A 21,652-nucleotide genomic window follows, 5' to 3' on the forward strand; every position below is an offset into this window, starting at 1 on the left:
GACCGAATTCGAAGCTGCTCATCACAACTGAAAGAGAACGCAGCTGGAGTAGTCAGCCTGGAGACATTGCTTTCCTTTGGTATTGTTACTGACGAGTACCTGGCTTTGACGAACACGGACATTCTGATGTGGCTTTGTGGCTGCCGCAGGAATGGACAAGTTCCAGAACTCGTCGAAAGAGACTTTTCTGAGGAAATTGTGCATCCTGGAGCCTCTGGATTTAGTCATTTGAAATACTCGACTGAAGATATGCGGAAGGTTACATTGTCATTCTCATTTCGCGAATTCGAGGAAGTACTTCGTGAACTACAGGCATCGGAGACTCCCCCACGTCCGTACCTGAAAAACCTTTTGGAAGATTTGAAACGTGCACTTTCTGCCACTGAGTACCCTCCTTTACCTCGAGTACCCCTTGCAGCTGAAATCTGGCTCTTGAACAACAACGAGCGCTTCCAGTTGTACAGGTAAGCTTTTCACAAAATGCTATGTGTTTCTATGTCCCATGGGAGATGAACTTTTAAGCACTGCCGACGGAGAAAAATTTTGGTCCTTCCGACTTCAGAACGATTTGGGGTGTTTTCATTTTTAAACGGGAATATTTCAAGTTTACTTTCGTTGGCAGTTTCTAATTCTGGTTTTGGTGTCAAGGTATTGGAGAGATACTCTGCTCACTTCCCTGAACGTCTACTTCGAGCCGCTCCTGGGTGAAATAGACTCAACACTTCGTACACTATCGAACGAGCTCGCGAGCTGGAGGATGGTCGAGGACCAGCACATCATGGCTGACTACGCCATCATTGGCATGACTACATCATTCGCTGCCTCCCGACAACAGATTCTCAAGGAGCTTAAGCCAAGAATTGGTGAGTGCATTCATGCCTGGATTGAAGTACATACGTATTTGTACACTACAAACCTAACTGTCTACTAAGTACACACTTACAAATGCATGCTTGCAAGTACACACTTACAAACGCATGCTTGGCCAAGTACACACGTACAAATGCATGCTTGCAAGTACACACTTACAAACGCATGCTTGACGCCGTATAACTCCATGCGTCAAGCATGCGTTTGCCTGTGTGTACTTTCAAGCATGCATTTGTACGTGTGTACTTGGCCAAGCATGCGTTTGTAAGTGTGTACTTGCAAGCATGCATTTGGAAGTGTGTACTTCGTAGACAGTTTGGTTTGCTGTGTACATGTAAATAATTCTACGTGCATATAATTGGAGCAAAATTCGGTTCAATGTAAACGAAATCGCGCATGGCCAAATTGGGCGAGTCTTCGTAAACTGAAATTCTGTCTCTAAAATATCGGAAGTTCGTAATCTACAAACTGAAGTGTGTACTCAGTGTGCGTCTACAGATGCATATTTGCAAGTACAGTACACACCTACAGATGCATACTTGGCTGAGTACACATCCACTGATGCATACTCGGCTGAGTACACATCTGCAGATGCATACTTGGATGAGTTAGGTATGCATCTGTAGGTGTGTTCTCAGCTGAGTATGCAGTATGCATTTGTAGATGTGTACTTAGCCAAGTATGTATCTGTGGATGTGTACCTCCAAGTATGCATAAGACGCATACTGAGTTCACACTTCAGTTTGCAGAGTACTCTATAGTGTACTCTATTTAAGCATGCTTCCTCTGGGCTTCAAGCTGTCGGGGTTGATTTACATTAATAATTCTCTTGCAGTCATCGTTGAGGAAGCTGCTGAAGTATTCGAGAGCCACATTCTGGTTTCCTTGGCAGGTGAAGTGGAGCACCTCATTATGATCGGTAAGACCTATTTTCGTTCATGGAGAGTTGTTATTCGCAGGAAAAGCTGACCTAGTTTGCAACGCGGAAAATTATTCCTTGTTGATTTATTGATTGTCGCCCTTGGAACATATCGTTGTGAGAACGAGAACAGAAAATTGTCTGCAGAGCCAAATTTATCGCTGCATCAGCTAATCGGTTCGAAATAATGTGAAATAATGCGGAATAACGTTTAAGCGTTGAAGTGCCTTGAAATAACGTTGAAATGAGGTTGAAATAACGTAATTTAAAATAACTGTGTGTTCAAAATTTTCCCAAGTTCTTTGCCGCTTGCATTCAACGGTCCTGGCCGTAGTTTTTGGGAACCGATCGCCTGAGGAATCGATCGAATTCGCTGTTTCTGCAAACCTTCCTCTTTCTCAAACCGAATTTTCGGCTTGATAATGGTGTCGGCTGAAATGCTCTTTTATAACTCTCCAGAAACGATTTGCACTGCATATTGGAGTGTGAATCGAGTTTCCTCCTAGGCTTCTTATTATAAAATACACTAATGTGAAACGATATTTGTTTTAACGAAATTGACGTCACACCTGATCAGCAGGAAAGTCCTACATGTTAAAACGTGTATCTTCCACTAGGTGACCACCAACAACTTCGTCCTAGCCCGTCGGTGCACGAGCTTGGGGTAAAGTACAACCTGAACGTGTCCATGTTCGAGCGCCTCATCAACAACGGCGTGAACTACGTCACCTTATCCACGCAGCACCGCATGAGACCCGAAGTGGCCAGACTCATATTCCCCTGCCATATACCCTGACCTAAAGAACCATCCCTCCGTCGAAGATTTTCCAGCCGTTCTTGGCGTCGCAAAGAATGTTTTCTTTGTGGATCACAAACACCCAGAAGAAGTGGTACGTACTTGTTTATTTGCCGTCTTTGCAGCCAGATTAATATCACTAGCCGTTGAGCACACACTAAATGTCTTGGGACATTTTTTTTTGTTCCACGAGTGATGCAATTTTATGCACATCCGACGGTGATACAATTTTGTTCCCATTATTGTTCTTCATTATTTATTCAGGTCGAGGATGCCCAGAGCTTCCAGAACAGCCATGAGGCTGAATTCCTTTCGTCCCTAGTGAAGTACCTGCTGCTGCAAGGCTATGATCCCTCTCGGATTACGGTTCTGAGCACGTACAAAGGACAGCAGTACTTCTTTTCCAAGGTATAAAGTAGCTTTGTTGCGGGTCTCAGGAGTCCGGGCAGTGCGTACAAATGCTGATCTTCTGCTTACCAATTGTTTTCCAGCTGAAAGCTCACTCACCTCACCTTCAGAATGTGAGAATGACCGTCGTGGACAACTTCCAAGGCGAGGAGGCCGACATCATCCTGCTGTCTTTGGTGCGCAGCAACGAGGACGACAACGTCGGCTTCCTCAAGACAGAGAACCGAGTGTGCGTGGCTCTGTCTCGAGCAAGGCACGGTGAGGCATCTAGGCTGTTTTCGAAATAAGGCCCACCCTTAAGGGCCATGAAACAATTTGTAGTTGCAAATCTCGTTCTATGAGATAGATTAAAATTTTCATTTTAGCCTCCCCCTCCTCCTTTCTGTTTTCCCAAAAATTCTACACGCGTTTTAAGCTTCAGAGTCGCTGAATGGGACTCGTGTGACCCCACCAATGGATTCCTCGTTCGGAGAGCAATCCAATGGTGGGGCCACACGTTCGTTTCGTGTCCCACTTGGCGGCTCCAGAGCCCGAAACGCGTCTAGAGTTTTGGCCGCCTCCACCGGTCTTCTGACCCACTGTGCTTGCAGGGCTCTACATCATCGGCAACATGGCGAACATGACGAAGGCCGACACGGTGTGGCGCAAGGTGGAGGCGGAGCTGCGCCAACAGGGCGGCATCGGGCCGGCGCTGCCGCTACACTGCGACCGCCACGGCGAGTTGACCCTCGTCGCCACGGCCGAGGACTTCGCCAAGTGCCCGCAGGGAGGCTGCCTACAGCTCTGCAAGACCCTCATGCCGTGCGGCCACGACTGCAAGCAGGTCTGCCACATCCAGGACATGGAGCACAGGAACGCCAGGTGGGGCAAACAGCGTAGGCGTAGCCGGTAGGGTCAGTTGGGGTAATTGTGAGACACGGGGTAAAAATGGGACAGCTGATTCTTAGTCAAGATTTGACATTTTTGAACGCATGACGTACCAAATGTGATGTTTTTATTGAGAAAATAACATTTGCTTCTAATATATTCTAATATCTCTATTCTTGACTAAGAATCAGCTGTCCCATGTTTACCCCGTGTCCCATAATTACCCCAAATAACCCTACAAGGTTAATGGAAACGTGTACACTTTGTCATGGGTGTTATCCAGGTGATACAAAGTGTGAAATTTCAAATTTCAATAGGGATCGGACAATTTGTATCACGTGGTGGACACAAAATGGAATGGAATTGCATAAGTTTCGCATGAAAAAATGCATGCTTGCAAGTACACACTGCTTGCCATGCTTGACGCATGGAGTTATACGGCGGCAAGCAATGTGTACTTGCAAGCATGCATTTGTAAGTGTGTACTTGGCCAACCATGCGTTTGTAAGTGTGTTCTTGCAAGCGTCCATTTGTAAGTGTTTACTTAGTAGACGTTAGGTTTGCAGTGTTCTTTTGTTTGAGAAGCCTAAAACAGTTTGTCGTTGGGCCCCTAGGTGCATGGAGAGGTGCGTGCGGCCGGCCTGTCCTCAGCAACACCCCTGCCCGAAGCGGTGCTACACGTACCCATGCCCACCGTGCCTGGTGGAAAAGAGAGAAGTGCTTGCCTGCGGCCACTCCGCCACCATGGCCTGCCACGTGGACCCCGCCGACTACAAGTGCAAGGTGCAGTGACCTACACTCTAAATGTAGGGTGTCCAGAAACTGGGCGCCTTTGTCGCCTGCTCCACTTTTTAGGGTGCCAAATGTCGCCCAGTTTCTGGGCACCTTTGTCGCCTAGTCTCGGGGTGGGCAAACCATTAGGGAACCTGCCTTCACCCATGGCTCAGCAGCGACTAAGGTGCCAAAGGTGCCCAGACTCTGGGCACCTTAGTCGCCCAGGAACTAGACATCTGTGCATGCTCTACCATGGGAGAGGGCCGGTTACTGCATGATTAGTCCACCCCGAGACTGGGCGACAAAGGTGCCCAGAAACTGGGCGACATTTGGCACCCTAAAAAGTGGGGCAGGCGACAAAGGCGCCCAGTTTCTGGGCACCCCATATTTAGAGTGTAGTCCGAAACGCCCACTCTCTTTAAAAGTCCACAAGACATCTGCTTCATTACTACGAAGAGAATGAAGGGAGTAGAATTGCTTAGTATTATGAAAACATGCCTCGTATTACGAAGGATTTCTGCTTGATACAAAGCAATTCTTGGTAGATTTTACAATTCCTTCGTTTTCTTCGCGCACTTCGTACTGTGCACACACGGTAAGACTCGGTCCTGGATCTCCCAGGACCGTCCTGGTTTTCCTATGCATTTAGCATAGGAGAAACCAGGACGGTCGGAAGATCCAGGACTATCAGGTCGACCTAGTCTTACCGCGTACTTTGACACTCTGAAAACCTTACAAACTACTTTTGACCTTACAAAGAAAAGAAGCTTATCATCATAACAAGCTGTTTTCGAGCATACTTAAGCTTACAAAGAAAATACTTCGTAATTTACGAACAATTTCTTCGTATAACAAATGAAATAGTTTGTACCTTTTGCTCAAAATACTTCGTGAGGTTTTAAGTTTCTCTAACTAATCGTGTGATGCTCGTTTGGATATTAGCCATAAGTTAGCTTATTCACATACAAACAGCGTCACACAATGCTGAGAGAACACTTTCACTGTGAGAAATTTCCGAGTAAAAATGGAAAAATCATGGAGTTTTTCCGAAACTTCTGCATGGCGCTCTCCACAAAAGCAAACCCTGGTCTTTCTCCGAAAATTTTCGGAATTTGGAACAAAAATACATGCTTTACTTTAAGGAAAACACGAAAAAAAAAACAAAAACGGTTTGCAACCAGGCAAAGTATGAGGGAAAGGTGACTGCCTCCTTGTTTACCTCAGTTTTTATATTATTAAGCGAGACCTATGGGATGTAAGTCAAATAAGCTCTAAGGCTAAAGAATGCTTCGGCGAAGTCCTCTTTAACATATTTGAGAAAAGACTTGCATTTTACCTCCCATCAGGACCCAAGTAATGCTCCGAAGCAAATTTGCTTAAGCCCAGAGAAAATCTCTCCGAAAAAAAGTTGGAAACTGAACGGAGTCTCCATGAACGTGATTATAGAGTTTTTCTCCATAAAATTGCGGAGCTATAATTTCTAACAGTGTTGTCACGCTCCTTTCAACGTACGCACTAAATGTTTTTGTACAAATTTTGTACGAGACATCACAGTTTTTTGCGCACACGAACTTTCCGTACAAATTTGTACAATTTTGTACGCTCCTGGATTAAAAGTGTAGTATCAGGCGCGGCCCTTGCAAACGCCCCTCTTAAGTATGCTGTGTTGCAAAAAGTTTGATCTTTTACATTGTTACTGCCGTTTGTCTCTAGCCTTCATGGAAGTCTTTTTAATTCAGGTGCAAACAGAAAATTCGAAAAAAATTGAAAAAGCGTGCACAAAGTGCTACTGCCCCCTTAACGTGGCGTGTGCCGTTCCAGGTTGCGTGAACTGCACCCTGCCCGCCTGCGGTCACGAGAGGGAGGCCAAATGCCACCAACTGGCCCGTCTGGACCTGCTGCCCTGCAAGACCCCCTGCACCCTTCGTATGCAGTGCGGCCACACGTGTCGGTCCGACTGCCACGTGCTCAAGGACCCCAACCACGAGCAGGTACCTGAAGGCGGTTGAACACAACATGAACTGCTTCGCGTTAACCGCGCGAAGAATAGGCTATTGCGAGCGTACACTGCAAGAGAAATCCACAAAAACAAAAACTTCTGGCAAAATTTTTGTCAGAACTTTATCTTACTTTCAAAGTACAACAATTGTGCAAAGTACAATGGAACCGGCATGACGAGTTCTGTGCAGTCAGGCCTCTATGTTCAATTCTCGCTGTACCTACAATCCCCGTTGCACTTATTTTTTGTACAGCTTTCGTTGCACTTTTGTTGTACCGTTCACACATTTTCTTGTAGTGTAGCTTCCCTTCTCAAGGAAAAGTCTGCTCGTTCGGCCCCCGTGCTGTGAATCCCCGTTCCCTTCCAGGTGAAGTGCAGGGAGCCTGTGGGCAGAAGAGGCACGGCTGCCTCGCCGACCCCGGACACCAGTGCAGCCTGGTGTGCCACCAGACGTGCGAGGAATGCACCGTGCCGGTGAAGAAGACCCTTCCCTGCGGCCACAAACACAAGATGAAGTGCAACGCGGACGCGTCCGAGTTCCAGTGCAGGCTCAAATGCGACAGGACCCTGCCCTGCGGACACGAGTGCAGCAAGAAGTGCTTCGAGCCGTGCGAGCCGTGCACCGTGCAGGTGAGCTCAATGACACAACAGTTTCGGGCGAAGGGCTCCAGGGAGCACAGTAAAACGTCTACGAAGCATCGCTTCGTAACGAAGAAAACAAAGGCGGAGGCATTATAAAGTCTAGGAAGAATGGCTTCGTATTACGAAGCAAAATTCTTCGGAAGACGGGCATTTCTTCATAATACGAAGCAATTCTTCTACAATGCCTTAATTTCTTCGTAGTTACGAATTAAAAGCTTTGTAGACTTTTTTGAGTGGGTTTGTTTGAACTGGAAAGTTTCAGGGACATGAACATAAGTTAGGTCCAGAAATGTTAGTTGATAGCCCGGTTAATTATTACTGGGTTATCGGGATGGTCTATGGACTTACGCCTGTTTGTCAGGATGCTCTATGAACTTACGCCTCTTTGTCAAAAAATCACATGGACTTACGCCTCTTTGTCAGAAAAGGGATGGCCTTAAGCCTCTTTGTCAACCAAAGTGGTATGGACTTTCGCCCTTTGGACACCTTCTGTATCTCCTAAACTAATTCAAATATTTTAATGTTTCAAAAAAGCAATATGCTTGTTATTGCATTACAAATGCTTTTATGAAAAAGTGGATTTTGCCAATTTGTGGACTTACGACCCTTTTTCGAAATAAAAAAACACTGATTTGTGTGGAGATACTTTGGAAGCAATTGCGGAAGTCAGTATCCTTAACCTTTAGCGAACATTGTCTTATGTTACGCAATATAAGCAGCGCTAGTTAAATGTTTAGAAAAGTTAAGGATCCATGCTTTTCTGGCAACACGGAAGCGGGCTCACTTCAATTGTATCCGCGGTTCTATGGGCCTGATATCCATTGCGAGGACCTTCTCTGAGTCCCTGCCATTATCTTCACGTAATATTTTTTTCTTGTCCGCAGGTGTCCAAGACGGTGCCCGCGTGCGGCCACGCGCAGGCGATGAGTTGCGGCGAGTCCCCCGCCCTGTTCCGGAACTGCAAGGCTCCCTGCGAACGCCTGCTGCCGTGCGGACACCGCTGTGGACTACAGTGTGGGCAGGACTGCCTCGGCGGCCGTTGCCGCCAGCTGGTGCCTTACCCGGGCTCCCCGGCCTGTGGACACACCATCAACGTGCCGTGTTCGCTCCAAAATGACTACGGTATGGAATGGACCCTTGCATCCGCACTTCTCTTTAGTGTGCTGACAACCACATCTGTATATTTTGAGCAGGTGATACCTTTACTTTAAAACATACCTAAAACTACAAGACATACTTTAAAACAAACCTCAAACTACAAGACATACTTTAAAACATACCTCAAACTACAAGACGTACTTTAAAACATACCTCAAACTACAAGACACACTTTAAAACATACCTTAAACTACAAGGAATACTTTAAAACATACCTTAAACTACAAGACACAGTTTAAAACATACCTCTAAACTACAAGACGTACGTTAAAACATACCTCTAAACTACAAGACATACTTTAAACATACCTGAAACTACAGGACATACTTAAAAACATACCTAAAACTATAAGTCATACTTAAAAACATACCTAAAACTACAAGACATACTTTAAAACATACCTAAAACTACAAGACACATAAAGGTGTCAGAGCTCTATTTTATACTTGGGCAGTAATTGCAGTCCCACCAAGACCAAATAAGTTTTTTCTGATGTTGCTCGAAGGCGTCAACGGGCTGCCGTTTCGTAGGGTCTACACCTGATCTCCATCACTCAGGCAACTCAACTGCCTCAGACCTGAGTCGTCTTGGGTCACTCAATTTTTACCTCGTCTCTGCTGTTAGAGCCCTTGTGAATCCACTCTAACCTACATCAAATCGAAACGAAAAGTTGCGTAATTTGCGTCAACTTTGATCATTTTCATTACATTTTTATCTTAAAAAATCTTCATTACATTTGTTTATTACACTGTGATAAAATTTTAATAACCTATGTGTAATGAAAACTTTAATTATATTGTAACGATTATAGCTTCACTACACTGGTAAAACCGGAGCGTAGCTGTATGCTTCATTCAAGCATACAACTACGCTTGAAGACTTTACGCTTGACGTCAAGCGTAGAGAAGAAATCCTCCCATGCATTTAGATAGCCGGGAGAGGGGCGAAATGGAGAACTACGCTTGAAGCCGAGCGTACTTCTACTACGCTTGAAGAAAGGCGTAAAAGTACGCTTGAGTTCTACCAGTGTACCATGTAATGAAAATGTAATTAAAGTTTTTGACAGTGAATGGAACATATGCGATAGGCTGGACGGTTATGTTGGGCTTGTCAGTTCCTCTGCTGATTTGCGTGTCTACCCTTTGCAGCCCCCAACAGCAGCGACCTGCTGGCGCTTTGCAGGCAGCCCTGCCGTGCCTTGCTCAAGCCCTGCGACCACCAGTGCGGCGGTTCGTGCGGGGAGTGCCTGCAGGGACGCCTGCACCAGCCCTGCAAGTCCAAGTGCGACAGGCAGCTGCTCTGCGGGCACGTGTGAGTACACTGGAACTGTTGTTTGCAATAATGTTCTTTTCATTGCAAAATTATCCATTGATGCTCTGCTAACTGAGGTGTGTGTACACTCTTATTGAGCATGCTTCCAAGCAAGCACACTCTCGATTTACGACATGCTTGAAGCCTTTGAAGGGCGTGAAAGAATGTTTATGCCCTATAGGGCGTAAATTTTATGCCTTTGTTTTAGCAGTGTCGCAGGTACCCTCTTATTTCGGGTGTATATGCGAGGCACACTGGATTAACGCGTGTACTTAGCAAGTATGCTGCAAATAAGAGTGCTTAACATGCTCTAAGAGTGTTTTTAAGCCCTTAAGTTTGCACAGTGGGTTTTGGGGTACGAAATGTTACACAGTAAACTTCTTACGGATACCACGGATCAGTAATCGAGACAATTTCGTGCAGACAAATTTATGGTTCGACCTGTAATACAAAGATTTCTTCTTCTGTACCTTACGGATGATTTTGTTTTGTTTGGTAGGGACACGAAAACCTTTTTGTATGACGTGCAAAATCACCCACATTACAAGTAAAATCCGTCCGTAATTGTGTTACCACAAAACTCTCTGTATTATGGATATATGCTCCGTAAGGAGTTTAGAGTGTGAGCTCCGCACTTATATTCTGCTTATTGAAGGCGAAAACTTGGTATTTTGTTTCTTCAGATTACTAATCATAAAACTATGCATAGTTTTGCGACTGTCTCAGTAGGGGCTGCCACCAAACGCCGTTGTTGTCGTTTGCTCCATCTTCAAGGAAGGCAAAGGGTGATAACGCCTTCTTCGCCCACAACTCACAATTTGGCCCTTAATCAGTTCTGCTTTTCCGTTTGCTAGGTGCAAGGAGGCTTGCCCCAAGGTCTGCCCACCCTGCACTTTGCCCTGTGAGCAACGATGCGTGCACTCGTCTTGCAACCACCGTTGTGGTGTTCCGTGCGCCGAGTGCAAGGTAAGTTCGATTCACGATTTGACGATTCTTGCGCTGCTCATGCACACAAAATCTATGTGTGCACTCAGTACACCTTTCTAGGTGCGTGCTTACAAGCATGCACTTAGAGGTGTGTACTTGCCTACGCACGCACCTTAAAGTGTGTACTCAGTGAGTACACACTTGCGAGGTGCATGCGCGGCATAGGGAAAACGAACGAGGTCCGTGAAGCTTGGTAACCATTTCTTACTCGGGTTGGGCTAGGTTTCCTGCCATTTTTAAGGTATGTTGGTTGTAGGTGAACCGTTTGATGCTCGACCAAAACTAACTGAAACTTTTCTAAACTAATGTAAAACTGAAGTTTAGGCATGGTCTCGTTTGGTTGGGCCGTTGGTGGCCGGCCAGCTTCACGGACCTGGGAAAACGCATGCACTTCTATTTGTGTACTCACTGAGTACACACTTAAAAGTGGGTACTCATTCAAGTACACACTTTTAGGTGCGTGCTTAGGCAAGTACACACCTCGAAGTGCATGCTTGTAAGCACGCACCTAGAAGTGTGTACTGAGTACACACATAGATTTTGTGTGTGCACACTTACGATTCAAGATCATCGTTGAGTAACGTGTACGCATTTTCCGGCAACTATATCCGGAAGTGAACTGCACTTGTCTTATATACGGTGAAATTTAATTTAATTAATGTAATACAATCAAGCCAAACTCTTCGCAAGCTACCAACCAAAATGGTTTGTTATGCGAAAACATTCTTCGCAAGGTGCTGAGAGCGTACAATACTTAGCAACACCACGTTTGCTTGCGACAGTTCTTTCCTAACAAGGGGAATTTCTTCTTGAGACAGAGTGTGTCACTAGGGAGAGGTCTAACGAGTGTTGTCCTCTGGACCTCCAGGAGCCGTGCAGTCGTCGCTGCGAGCACGGCCAGTGCCCCAGGCGGTGCGGCGACAAGTGCACCTTCGAGTGCAAGGAAGCCTGCCGGGCGAAGGTGGAGGGTTGCGGCCACGACTGCATCGGGCTGTGCGGCGACCCCTGCGTCTGCAAGGAATGCAACTTGGAGGAGGTCACCACCATCTTCTTCGGCACGGAGGACGAGGAGGACGCAAGGTACGGAACTTAACCTTGTGGAGACGTCTGTTGCTGTTCAGTTCAACCGTGTCATTATTTTCTTCTGACTTTTCGACAGTGGCGGATCCAGAGTCGGCCCAAGCGGGGGGGGGGGGCAAAGTAGCACTTTTTGCCTACTTACAGGGGCAAATTGGTGCTTTTTGCCTACCTTTCAGGCGGCTACCAAGGGGTCAAGGGGGGGGGGTGGCAATTGTCCTTCCCCCCCCCCCCCTGGATCCGCGCTTGCTTTTCGAACATGATGACTCTTGTGCAGCCAGTTAGCCGACAGATAGCAATAGCAATTTAAGGCAGCGAGCTCAGTGTTACTTAACTTACGTACACGCTCTTAAAACTTTGCGAACCGATGTGTTGACCGCAATGCGAAGAACGCATCCGTATTGCAAATCGGTAGTTCGCAACTTGCGAACAAGTGCTTCGCAATTTGCGAACAACCTGTTTGTATTGCTAACCCTTGAAAACACATTGTTTGCAATTGCGAACTACCAGTTCGTAATACAGTAAAGGCAAACAGTTCGCAAGCTGCGAACCAAATGGTTTGTAATGCGAACACATTCTTCGCAATGTTTTGAGAGTCTACGCTTGTAGATACAAAATCTGGCGTAAATTTGTTACTAATATGATGAAAGAGATGAGCAAATAAGGATTCAGTCTGGATTTTTAATTGTAATATAATTTCCTACATTGTCCTGTCAGGTATGTCAAGCTGCCCGACTGCCGTCACATACTGGAGTCAAGTGGTCTGGACAATTGGATGTCCGTCTCCAGCTCGGAGGATGACAAGCCGTTGGAAATCAAACCGAAAGTGAGTCTTATTTTTGTTTTTGGCGACTTGACGAGCTTTGGTAGAAGTGCAGCTTCGTGTCTGCCATTTGTGACTTCAGTGCCATCTTTTTATTTTCCCTCATCTCTACTTGTTACAGGTTTGTCCCAGATGCAGCACGCCTACGACGAGCTGCCAGCGATACAGCAATGCCATGAAGAAGATCGCTAAGGACATTGCAGCCGTCAAAGAACGGTTCTACGATAGAGAGAAGATAGGAGAAGATCTCGACAACATTCGGGAGCTTCTCAAGGGCATATCTAATTTTCCTGCAGGTACACTCTCAAAATCTTGTGAACCGATATGTTTGTAAGCTTGCGAAGAATCTGACTTTTTGGAGGTACTATGCACTCGCGTAATAGCCGGGTAATTCTGTCCGTTAGAGCACGCGCAATGGCGCTTAGTAGTTGCCGAATTTTTACCATTTTTTGTTGTTTTGGGCCGTTTTAGCCAAATCCTGATGATTTTGAGGCGTGATAGAGCGTAGGCGAAATAGTCGCAGGTTTTGATAGTGCATACCCCTTCGGCTGGGTTAGATTGCAGCGCTGTGTTCCAACATCTTGTCATCCTTGTTTCAGAATTCCCATCAGCTCGTGTACTCGAACTCGACGTTGTCCGCTTCCTGGAAGGCGTCGAGAAGAAGATGCCCCTTAGCAAGGAGTCCGGCACCAGGAGGGTGCCACCACTGAGCACGAGCGAGGCCAAGAACCTGGAGCAGAAGGTGCAAATCCTCAGGAGCCTGTGGCAGATTGTGGACAAGGTGGTCAACGGACAAGAGCATCAGCTCCAACGGGAAGACTGAGATCGAGCAAGCGGTGGAGCTGCTGTGCAGCAACCTGAGGCAGCGCGACCCAGGGTTCGACTCAGCGAGCAAGAGGTAACCTCCGTTTATACACGTTCTTTACACCGTACCTGCATTTGCCTTAGTGAGGGTCTAGAATGAACGAGTGTTTTGTTAGGAGAGGAGCAACGTGAAACGCTCTTTGTTTTTCTAGAAATAGATAGGGTTGGGCGGTATTTTCATTTCAATGTCAATATCCAATATTTCAAATTGTCCAATAGACAACCAATATTATTATTAAGTATTGAATTGTAGATAATATTGAGGTAAATATTGTTTTCCAATACATTAAAAAACGTCACCGGTATTAACAGTCAGAATCTGCATAAGGCTCATTAAGCTTCATTTTTAACACAAAAATAAGCATTTCTGCAAAGTGTTCTTTGCGACTGGACCAAGTACTTAACGGTCACCGTTTCTCTCTCTCAATGATATCGCCTAGCAATTTTCAATGTTCAATATTGGATCTTAATGTGCCAATACTCAATATTGATACTGTAAGTGTCAGTTATATCGGAATTTCAATATTTTAAAACATTGACATTGCAGTTAATATATGGAAATATTGCCTGCCACTCGAAGTGACATAAGAAATATTTCTCAGTTAATACCATGAAATTTAGAAAGCATTTAACAATGTATTGGAGGTGCTGTGGGGAAGTCCCGACGCGTGTCCGTAACATCAAAATGAAAATAAAGACATTGTAAAATTGCCTCGTGTTATGACAAAATGCTCCTTAATACGAAGCGATTCTTCTTTGAGTTTTTTTCTGTGTATAGTTAGTTTTCAAGTGAACTTGAAACCAAGAATCTATATATTTCTCTGTAAAGAACGAGTCATTCTTGGTTGCGTTGTTGCTACCTTTGTTGTGGTTAAGTTCCCTTTCCTTCGTCAAGACAAGTCAGCGTCATGTTTGCTCTGTTCTACCAGGCCTCCGACGTCAACTTGGCTCTGGAGCGCCTGCAGCGTCTGGCGGAGCTTCTTCAATTGGAGAGTGGCCCTAGCTTTCGGCAGTTGCAGGCATCCGATAAAGAAGTTCACTCAGACATTTCCAGGGTCGTGAGGGGCCTTTCCCCTTACTCTGAGGTAAGGAACGCCTTGGCTTCTCACGTCTATGGAACCATCGCTAAACCCCAATCAGTGGTGATAGTCTGACAAAGTGACGAATGTCCACATTTTGGCTCATTTCAATTCTTTGCCATGCGAGGAATGTCTCCTTGCAACTTGATACGTAGGATATTTTTTGAGGTATACTATGTGACAAAATGACGAATGTCCAGGCGCAATCTGAAAAGGTGACGTATGTCCACGCACAATCTGACAGAAATGGCGATGTCCACATATAGGTTGGCAAAAAAAACAACAACAAAAAACGCGCATGTCTAGGCATATTTGACAAAAAGACGAATGTCCATCGGCGACTTTGGGCTGGACACGCGGCATTTTTGTCTGACTATGCCTAGACATACGTCGTTTTGTCACATTGCACCACACCTGGACACTCGTCACCTTGTCAGATTATGCTACACATAAAAATGATGAATCAATTCCTTACCCATTGAGGGCGTGAACGAAGAATTTGAACACGTCAAAAGTACTCCACGAACAACTGTCTGAGTACACACTTGAAAACAGGCGCGGTTTAAGGAGCTCCCGACAGGGACGGCGATTGTGTATATTTTGACTACCTTCAGGGGCATGTGATGCTGGTTGCCCAACTACAGTCAAACTCCTCGTTTTGTCCCTCCACCCGGGAGTTGCTTTGGACAAAACGAAGGACCGAGCCCGGCCGGCCGATGCGGATTAGGCCGCCGTAATCCCTACCTTGGCCGGCCAGCGACGGCAGCATCGCCGGCGGGGCGCGACCCGCGCACGGTGGTGGGGATGACTCTGGGACAAAACGAAGGACCCAGAAGAGGGACAAAACGAGGAGTTTGACTGTATCCGGCGTTGAGGAAATCTCACAGGGGGATCGCTCTTCGTCATCCCCCTGCTGAAACCACGCCCGCTTAAAAATGCCTGTGCCTGCATACACCCACTTCGGCGCGTGCGTCGACGCCTCTTACGAAAACAATCCGAACTGCCAGTGCGCGGTGCGCGGATCCAAGACTCCTCTTTTACTTATTGCGTCTGAAAATTCTGTATCACAGTTATCCATTTCCTTCCCACTTTGACCGTGTTGCCCGGTGCTTTGCAGGAGCAGGACCTTCGGATCCGCGAGGAGCTGAAGGCACTGGCTGCTTCGGTCAGCGTCATTATCACCCAGGTCGAGCTCAGAGCCATCGCGGCGGCCACGGGGATGGGAGCGGGCCGCTGGTACCTCTGCCCCAATGGCCACCCCTACAGCATCGGGGATTGCGGCCGCGTGGTGATGGAAACCGCCTGTCCCGAGAGAGGATGCGGTGCTCGCATCGGCGGGTCGCATTACCAACTGAGGAGAGACAACACTGTGGCCACGGATATCAATGCTGCCATCCGGGGAACCTGAATTTGAACTCTCAAACACGCTTGTTTTTTGGCACGTCCATGCCACGCTCTCAGGATTTCTCGGCCGAATTATTTTTGTAAGCATTTTGCACATAGTTCCATTTTTTTTCTATTTACTCTCACAATGTCTCTCAAGGGTGGATTTATTATTGTGAAATGTCCTCTCACTTGGCCGTGTGGCTTTGTGTTATTTTTTACATTGTGTGTTATTTTAATCTCTTGAACAAAACTGAAACTTCTTCCTTACAATTTCCATTTATTTTTGTACGTATAGGGAAAAGTGAGTGTTTTGCATTTGAATAAAGAGATCGCAGTCCATTCCATTTGAATAAAGTATTTCTGTCTAGCGAAGCAGGAGTTGATTCAACGGCCGAGGGCGTAAGGAGCGGCCGCCCTGACCAAGGTCATGGGTTTGTCTCCCAGGCGTGACAGCAGAGGCCGGAATCGGGTCTCGTTGGCCGCTGCGCCTGCCCCGCTCGGCGGGGCGGGCGAACTTCGGTTCGGCTCGCCCCAGCTAGCGGCCATACCCGTCCCCCCCCGACGAGATCGTGCATGTCAACGGGGCTCGTTGGCCGCTGGAGGTGAGGGGGTGAAGGGGTGACGGATTTTTGGGTAGGCCGAGCGAGGCGACGAGCCCCGACGGCCGGCGGCGGCCGGCGGCCGCTTCCCAGCACCGAGGCGGTGGCCGGGTGTGCCTGGCTTGCGTTCCAAGCGACAAGGTGTCTCTGTCGCACACAGCGGGTGTGTCGGACCTCTCTGTTCGGGCGACTCCTTCGGACGCACTCAGTGGCTGCTTGCTGTTGGCTTGACTCGGCGCCGGCGACTCGCGGCTCGCCAGCCGGCGTCCGTCTGTCTGCCGTGCCTCTGGCTGATCTGGCCAACGGGGCCCGTTGGCGATCGGACGCGTTCGGCTCACTCGGTAACCTTCGGAGCATCGGTATCCGCCGTTCGGCTTTCTCGGACCTCTCTCTCGCACAGTGTCGCTGCGGCGGAGGCGAGCTACAGGGGTTCGCCAACGGGTCCCGATTCCGGCCTCTGCGTGACAGGTCTTTGATTTCTTTGTTTGCACGTCTTCCTGTTAAGTGCCAAAGGGGTGGTCTACCTTCCCGGTGCAGTGCAATACTAGAGACAATAAATTCCTAAGGAAAAAGTGTCCGGGAGGAAAGCGACATCGGGAATTGAACCTATGCGCGATCAATCTTAGAACGATGGTTGGACACGCTTCCGCACTATGACGTTTCGATTGGGTGGCATCCCATCATTGCGCCCTGAACATTCCTCTCAGATCCGGTACCACCATACTCTTCGATTGGGCGCATCTTGGCGGATATGTCTCGGTGCACTGAGGATGAAAGAGTCATGATCATGACTAAAATTTTGGGCGAGGAAACAAACAAAATTGGATATTGATCATGACTTTTCCATTCTCAGTGTGGCTGCACTGGTAAAACTAAAGCGTAGTATTACCCACTGTTTTCAAGCGTAATCAGGTTACGCTTGAAATGAAGCGTAACAGGCTCATCCGCCAAGATTCCCCCTATCTAAATGCATGGGAGAATTTCTAGTCTATGCTTGATTTCAAGCGTAACGTCTTCAAGAGTAACTTTATGCTTGACTCAAGCATAGAGTTACGCTTTAGTTTTACCAGTGTGGGATGGCCAAGGTAATGCCTGCTGCGCGGAAGTCCTGGGTTCAAACCCCGCTCGGGTTAATTTTTGCCCATGAATGACCCCGTTTGAATGTGACATGCCCGAATTGTCACATTTTAACGAACGTGACAGCAGTAGATACACGCAGGTACCAAGAACGAAGCAAAATGGACTTGCCAGGCGTAACACGATTGTTTTGCTCAACGACAGAGACTCAAGTTCACAATCCTCTATGTTCAAAAGTGACAAGTGACTCCTTGGGTGATAATATTCCGTGAGTGCTGGCTGGCTGCCGGGACGTCACTAGAGCAGAGTGCAAGCCGAGATAGCGCTCCATCACGGAGGGTCGTGATGTAAAATTAAAACTTTCCCGATGGCAATTACAGTGGCGTGACACTTGAAGCAATTCGTGGCCGAACAATGAGGGAGTGCCCTTCGGACTGTCAACCCGCCTTCGACTCGGTTTGTCGATAGTTCGACGCGGACTTGCTTTGCTACAAAAGGCTGCCACGTACTGAAATTCGAATGGTCAGGCCCAGAAGACCAGTGGAGGCGGTCAAAATTCTAGACGCGTTGACGCGTTTTTGAGGTCCTTAGTGGCTAAATGAGTCGTTCTGAAATTTCAGTTCTTTTTTTTAAACAGTGTACTACATAACATGTCGTACGTGTAACCCCGATGAACAAGAGATACTCCTATTTTCGTCACCCAATATTATCTCCACGGAAGTGCCCATCTCTTTGGGAGCGGCAGCAAAGTTTCGTCCGGGCATTGTGCGTCACCTCGAGAGCTCAGGTTTTTAATTAGTAAGATAAAACAAATAATTATTAATATACTTAAAGGATCTTCTTTATTAGCCAAGAAAACATGACCCAAAATTACAAAATTCATTATCAAACCTTCATTTATGCGAAGACTATTCACGAGGCCAAAGAGTAGTTGATTAGATAGATAACTTACACCACCATTTCATGTGAGTGCAACTTCGTCAATGATACCACAAAAAGTTAAAAACATACACGATTCCAAATATAAAAGAAAGGCCCAGGAGGTACATATATTGTGAAGAGAGTTCATACATTAAATAAGAACCATGCACTTCCTGACAGCACATCAATCAATCACGCAGCAGCTGGTCGACGGACACCTTGGCGAAAATGTTGTTGGCGATGCCGAGAAACACGTCGGCCAACTTGAGGCGGAGTTCGGGCATCATGGCGTCGAGGACGAGGTGCCCACTGGTGCGGAGCAGCATGTTGGTGGCTTGGGCTGCGACGGGAAAAAAAACGAATGTAACAACTGAAAATAAGCAAGAATATTTAATTAGAGTATACTTATTACGTTTGATTTTTAGCAAACACTTATTATGCATAATAAGTATTTGCTAAAAATCAAGCGCAATAAGTTACACTAAAAATCAAACGTAATAAGTGTACGCTGAAGGTCGAATGTAATGACTGAAAATAAGAAAGTAGAGACGGAGAATGGGATAGAGAAAGAAATGACAACTGCCTTTCAGAGCAAAGGACTGCATGACAAGTGTAAGTTTCAACGCTTCAAAAGGATGAAGAGCGTGCCCACCAAAAGGAGTAAGGAAATAGACCTGTTCACCAATATCAGAGTTGAAGCTAGGAATCAAGCTTTGTTGGTTTACACTGAAAACTAGGCTAAATTGATACTTAAGACAAAGCGTAATAAATATTTGATAAAAATAAAGCGCTATAAGTTACCCTAAACGTAATAAATTTACGCTAAAGGTCAAGCACGATAAGGTTACACTAAATAGGAACATGATAAGTTCTCTAAAAAATGAAGCAAAATTAATTAGAACTAAAAATTAGGAGCAATAAGTTTGCGCTAGAAAGCAAGCATAATAGGTTAAAGACACGTAAAGTTTACACTGGCTCATCTGGTCAGACTCCCCCTCTCTAAATGCATAAAGGAATTACCGAAAAATGCTTTGTCGTGAACGAAAATTAATGCTTGACAAAGTCATGCAGACGTAGTAGTAGAGTTTCACCGGTAAAACGTCGTCAACTCACCGATGATGAAGTTCTCCCCCGGCGCCCGGTCGATGCGCATGCTCACGTCGCCCACCTTGAGGTCCACCAGCAGGCGGTCCACGTGCACGTGCTGCCTGCCAGCTCGGTCTGCCCGGTCCGCCCCGCGCACCGACAGCGCGCCCCGGAGCTGCGTGCGCACGCGGCCCAGCTCGCCGTGCAGCGTGCCACGGCCGGAGGCGGGGATCATGATGAGCACGCCCGAGCTGGAGTAGTCGGCCACGAGGGAGAGCAGGGGGATGTCCACGTCAAGGGAGAAGGCGCCCGCCTCGCCCACCCTGCAGCAGGCAAGCAAACATTTCACACACTGAGACACTAAGTGTTTGAGCAGAATGAAGTTACGTGTAACTGGCAGGATTTTGTGCCCTCATTGAATTTGCATGATGTTCACTCTCATTCCATGAACGTGACATCACGTTGAAACGAACGTGACAAAATGTCACGTTCGTTTGAGCATTGTGTCACGTTCGTTTGAATGTGAATAAGCTGATTTTTAGCCAATTCACACACAAATGAATGTGACAATGCTCAAATGAACGTGACATTTTGTCACGTTCGTTACAACGTGATGTCACGTTCCTGGAATGAGTGTTAGGCGTAAAACTGCACAAATTTGTGCGAATTTGAGCAAAACTTGGGGGAAAAGAATAGACAGGTTCAAAATCATGCAACACCTCGTACACGGAGAACATGGCCAGAAAGGATAAGTATTTGACCGTGAAAGCATGAGAAGAAAATAGTAATTTGAAGCCCCACGATAAAAATTACGAGCATTACAATGCACGCTTGGACCTAGAATGCATGCGATGAAAACAAGAACACAGAACTTTAGACCGCGAAAGCACTCAAAGAAATAAATTCAAAGCTAAAGGTGACGAGCGTTGGCACAGAATACTCCTTCCCTGAAGGCATCCAAATAAAACAATACGTTGTGGAGACAATCCGACGGCCCCTATTCAAAAGATCTTATCTGGGCACTCCTATTCAAAGAATCTTATCTGCAACGCACGCGAATTTCACTAAGTTTGGCCAATTGGGACGGAGAAGAGGGTAAGCGGAACATATTTCTACACGCACTATTAATTTCTTCGATCTTTCATCTTCAAGTTTGTGAAACTACAATCCCAAATTTTGATTTGTAGCTGCCTCAAATGATCAAACTTGGTGAAATTCGCTTGCTTTGCAGATAAAATTCTTTGAATAGGAGCGCCCAGATAAGATCTTTTGAATAGGACCCCTCGAATTCTGAAAATTTGAAATTAACATTTACAGCGCACTGTCGTCGAAGACATGAACAGTGAGAGGATGCTTACGTGAGGTCGCGCACGGTGAAGTTGCTCACGCCCGTGACGTCGATGTCCTTGAGGGAGATGCGGTACCCGCCGCGTCCCTCGGTCAGCGACAGGGACAGCTCGGCCAGGCGGAACGGCTCCGTGGACGGCACGTCCACCTCGGGGATGCCTGCAAACGAGACACACTGGTAAAACACTCAGGGTACAGTGGGCCAGAAGACCGGTGGAGGCGGCCAAAACTCTAGACGCGTTTTGAGCTCCAGAGTCGCTAAAAGGGACTCGAACCGAACGTGTGACCCCACCACTGGATTCCTCGTTCGGAGAGCAATCCATTGGTTCGGCCAAAATTATAGATGCGTGTTCAGCTTCAGCATAAGTAGAACGCTTCTTTAAGTTTCCCATTCAATGAAGGGAAGGCAGGTAACAATTAGTTTCAAAATCGGCTTTAAAAAGGTGTCAGGGCAGATTCGACTAAACACTCTACAACGCGGGAAAGTAAAAGAACGACCGAATGCCGTGTCAAGTAACAGTAAACATCGAGGTGAAAACTCACCTTGCGCCAGCCACGGCCTGATGTGCATGATGGCTTCGACATAGCAGGCCTGAAGCTTTGGATCTCGTCGACTGCACTGGTGGAGGTACGACGCTGCACAAAAAAACAATTACCAGCA

The 21,652-nt window shown here is 46.7% G+C and overlaps 2 protein-coding genes across 2 annotated transcripts; one reads left to right on the forward strand and one right to left on the reverse strand.

The window, feature by feature from the left end:
• Nucleotides 1-6: 6 nt before the first annotated feature.
• On the forward strand, nt 7-16,299 carry LOC117648485 (NFX1-type zinc finger-containing protein 1-like). The gene is given in 22 exon segments (XM_034390991.1): nt 7-464; nt 649-863; nt 1,706-1,789; nt 2,407-2,564; nt 2,566-2,679; nt 2,850-2,993; nt 3,077-3,251; nt 3,584-3,854; nt 4,475-4,643; nt 5,875-5,987; nt 6,456-6,625; nt 7,001-7,263; nt 8,160-8,397; nt 9,583-9,745; nt 10,600-10,711; nt 11,601-11,812; nt 12,527-12,635; nt 12,754-12,928; nt 13,232-13,454; nt 13,509-13,530; nt 14,426-14,581; nt 15,693-16,299. Coding segments are annotated over 22 exon segments (3,915 nt in total). The 5' UTR covers nt 7-126; the 3' UTR covers nt 15,984-16,299.
• A 2,154-nt stretch (nt 16,300-18,453) lies between these two features.
• On the reverse strand, nt 18,454-21,627 carry LOC117648634 (the record flags this gene model as incomplete). The annotated part of the gene is given in 4 exon segments (XM_034391273.1): nt 18,454-18,898; nt 19,672-19,967; nt 21,003-21,150; nt 21,535-21,627. Coding segments are annotated over 4 exon segments (689 nt in total), but the record flags the coding sequence as incomplete, so codon positions are not given.
• Nucleotides 21,628-21,652: the final 25 nt, after the last annotated feature.

Source organism: Thrips palmi, unplaced genomic scaffold (assembly GCF_012932325.1).
Source record: "Thrips palmi isolate BJ-2018 unplaced genomic scaffold, TpBJ-2018v1 HiC_scaffold_3, whole genome shotgun sequence".
Taxonomy (NCBI): Eukaryota; Metazoa; Arthropoda; class Insecta; order Thysanoptera; family Thripidae; genus Thrips; species Thrips palmi.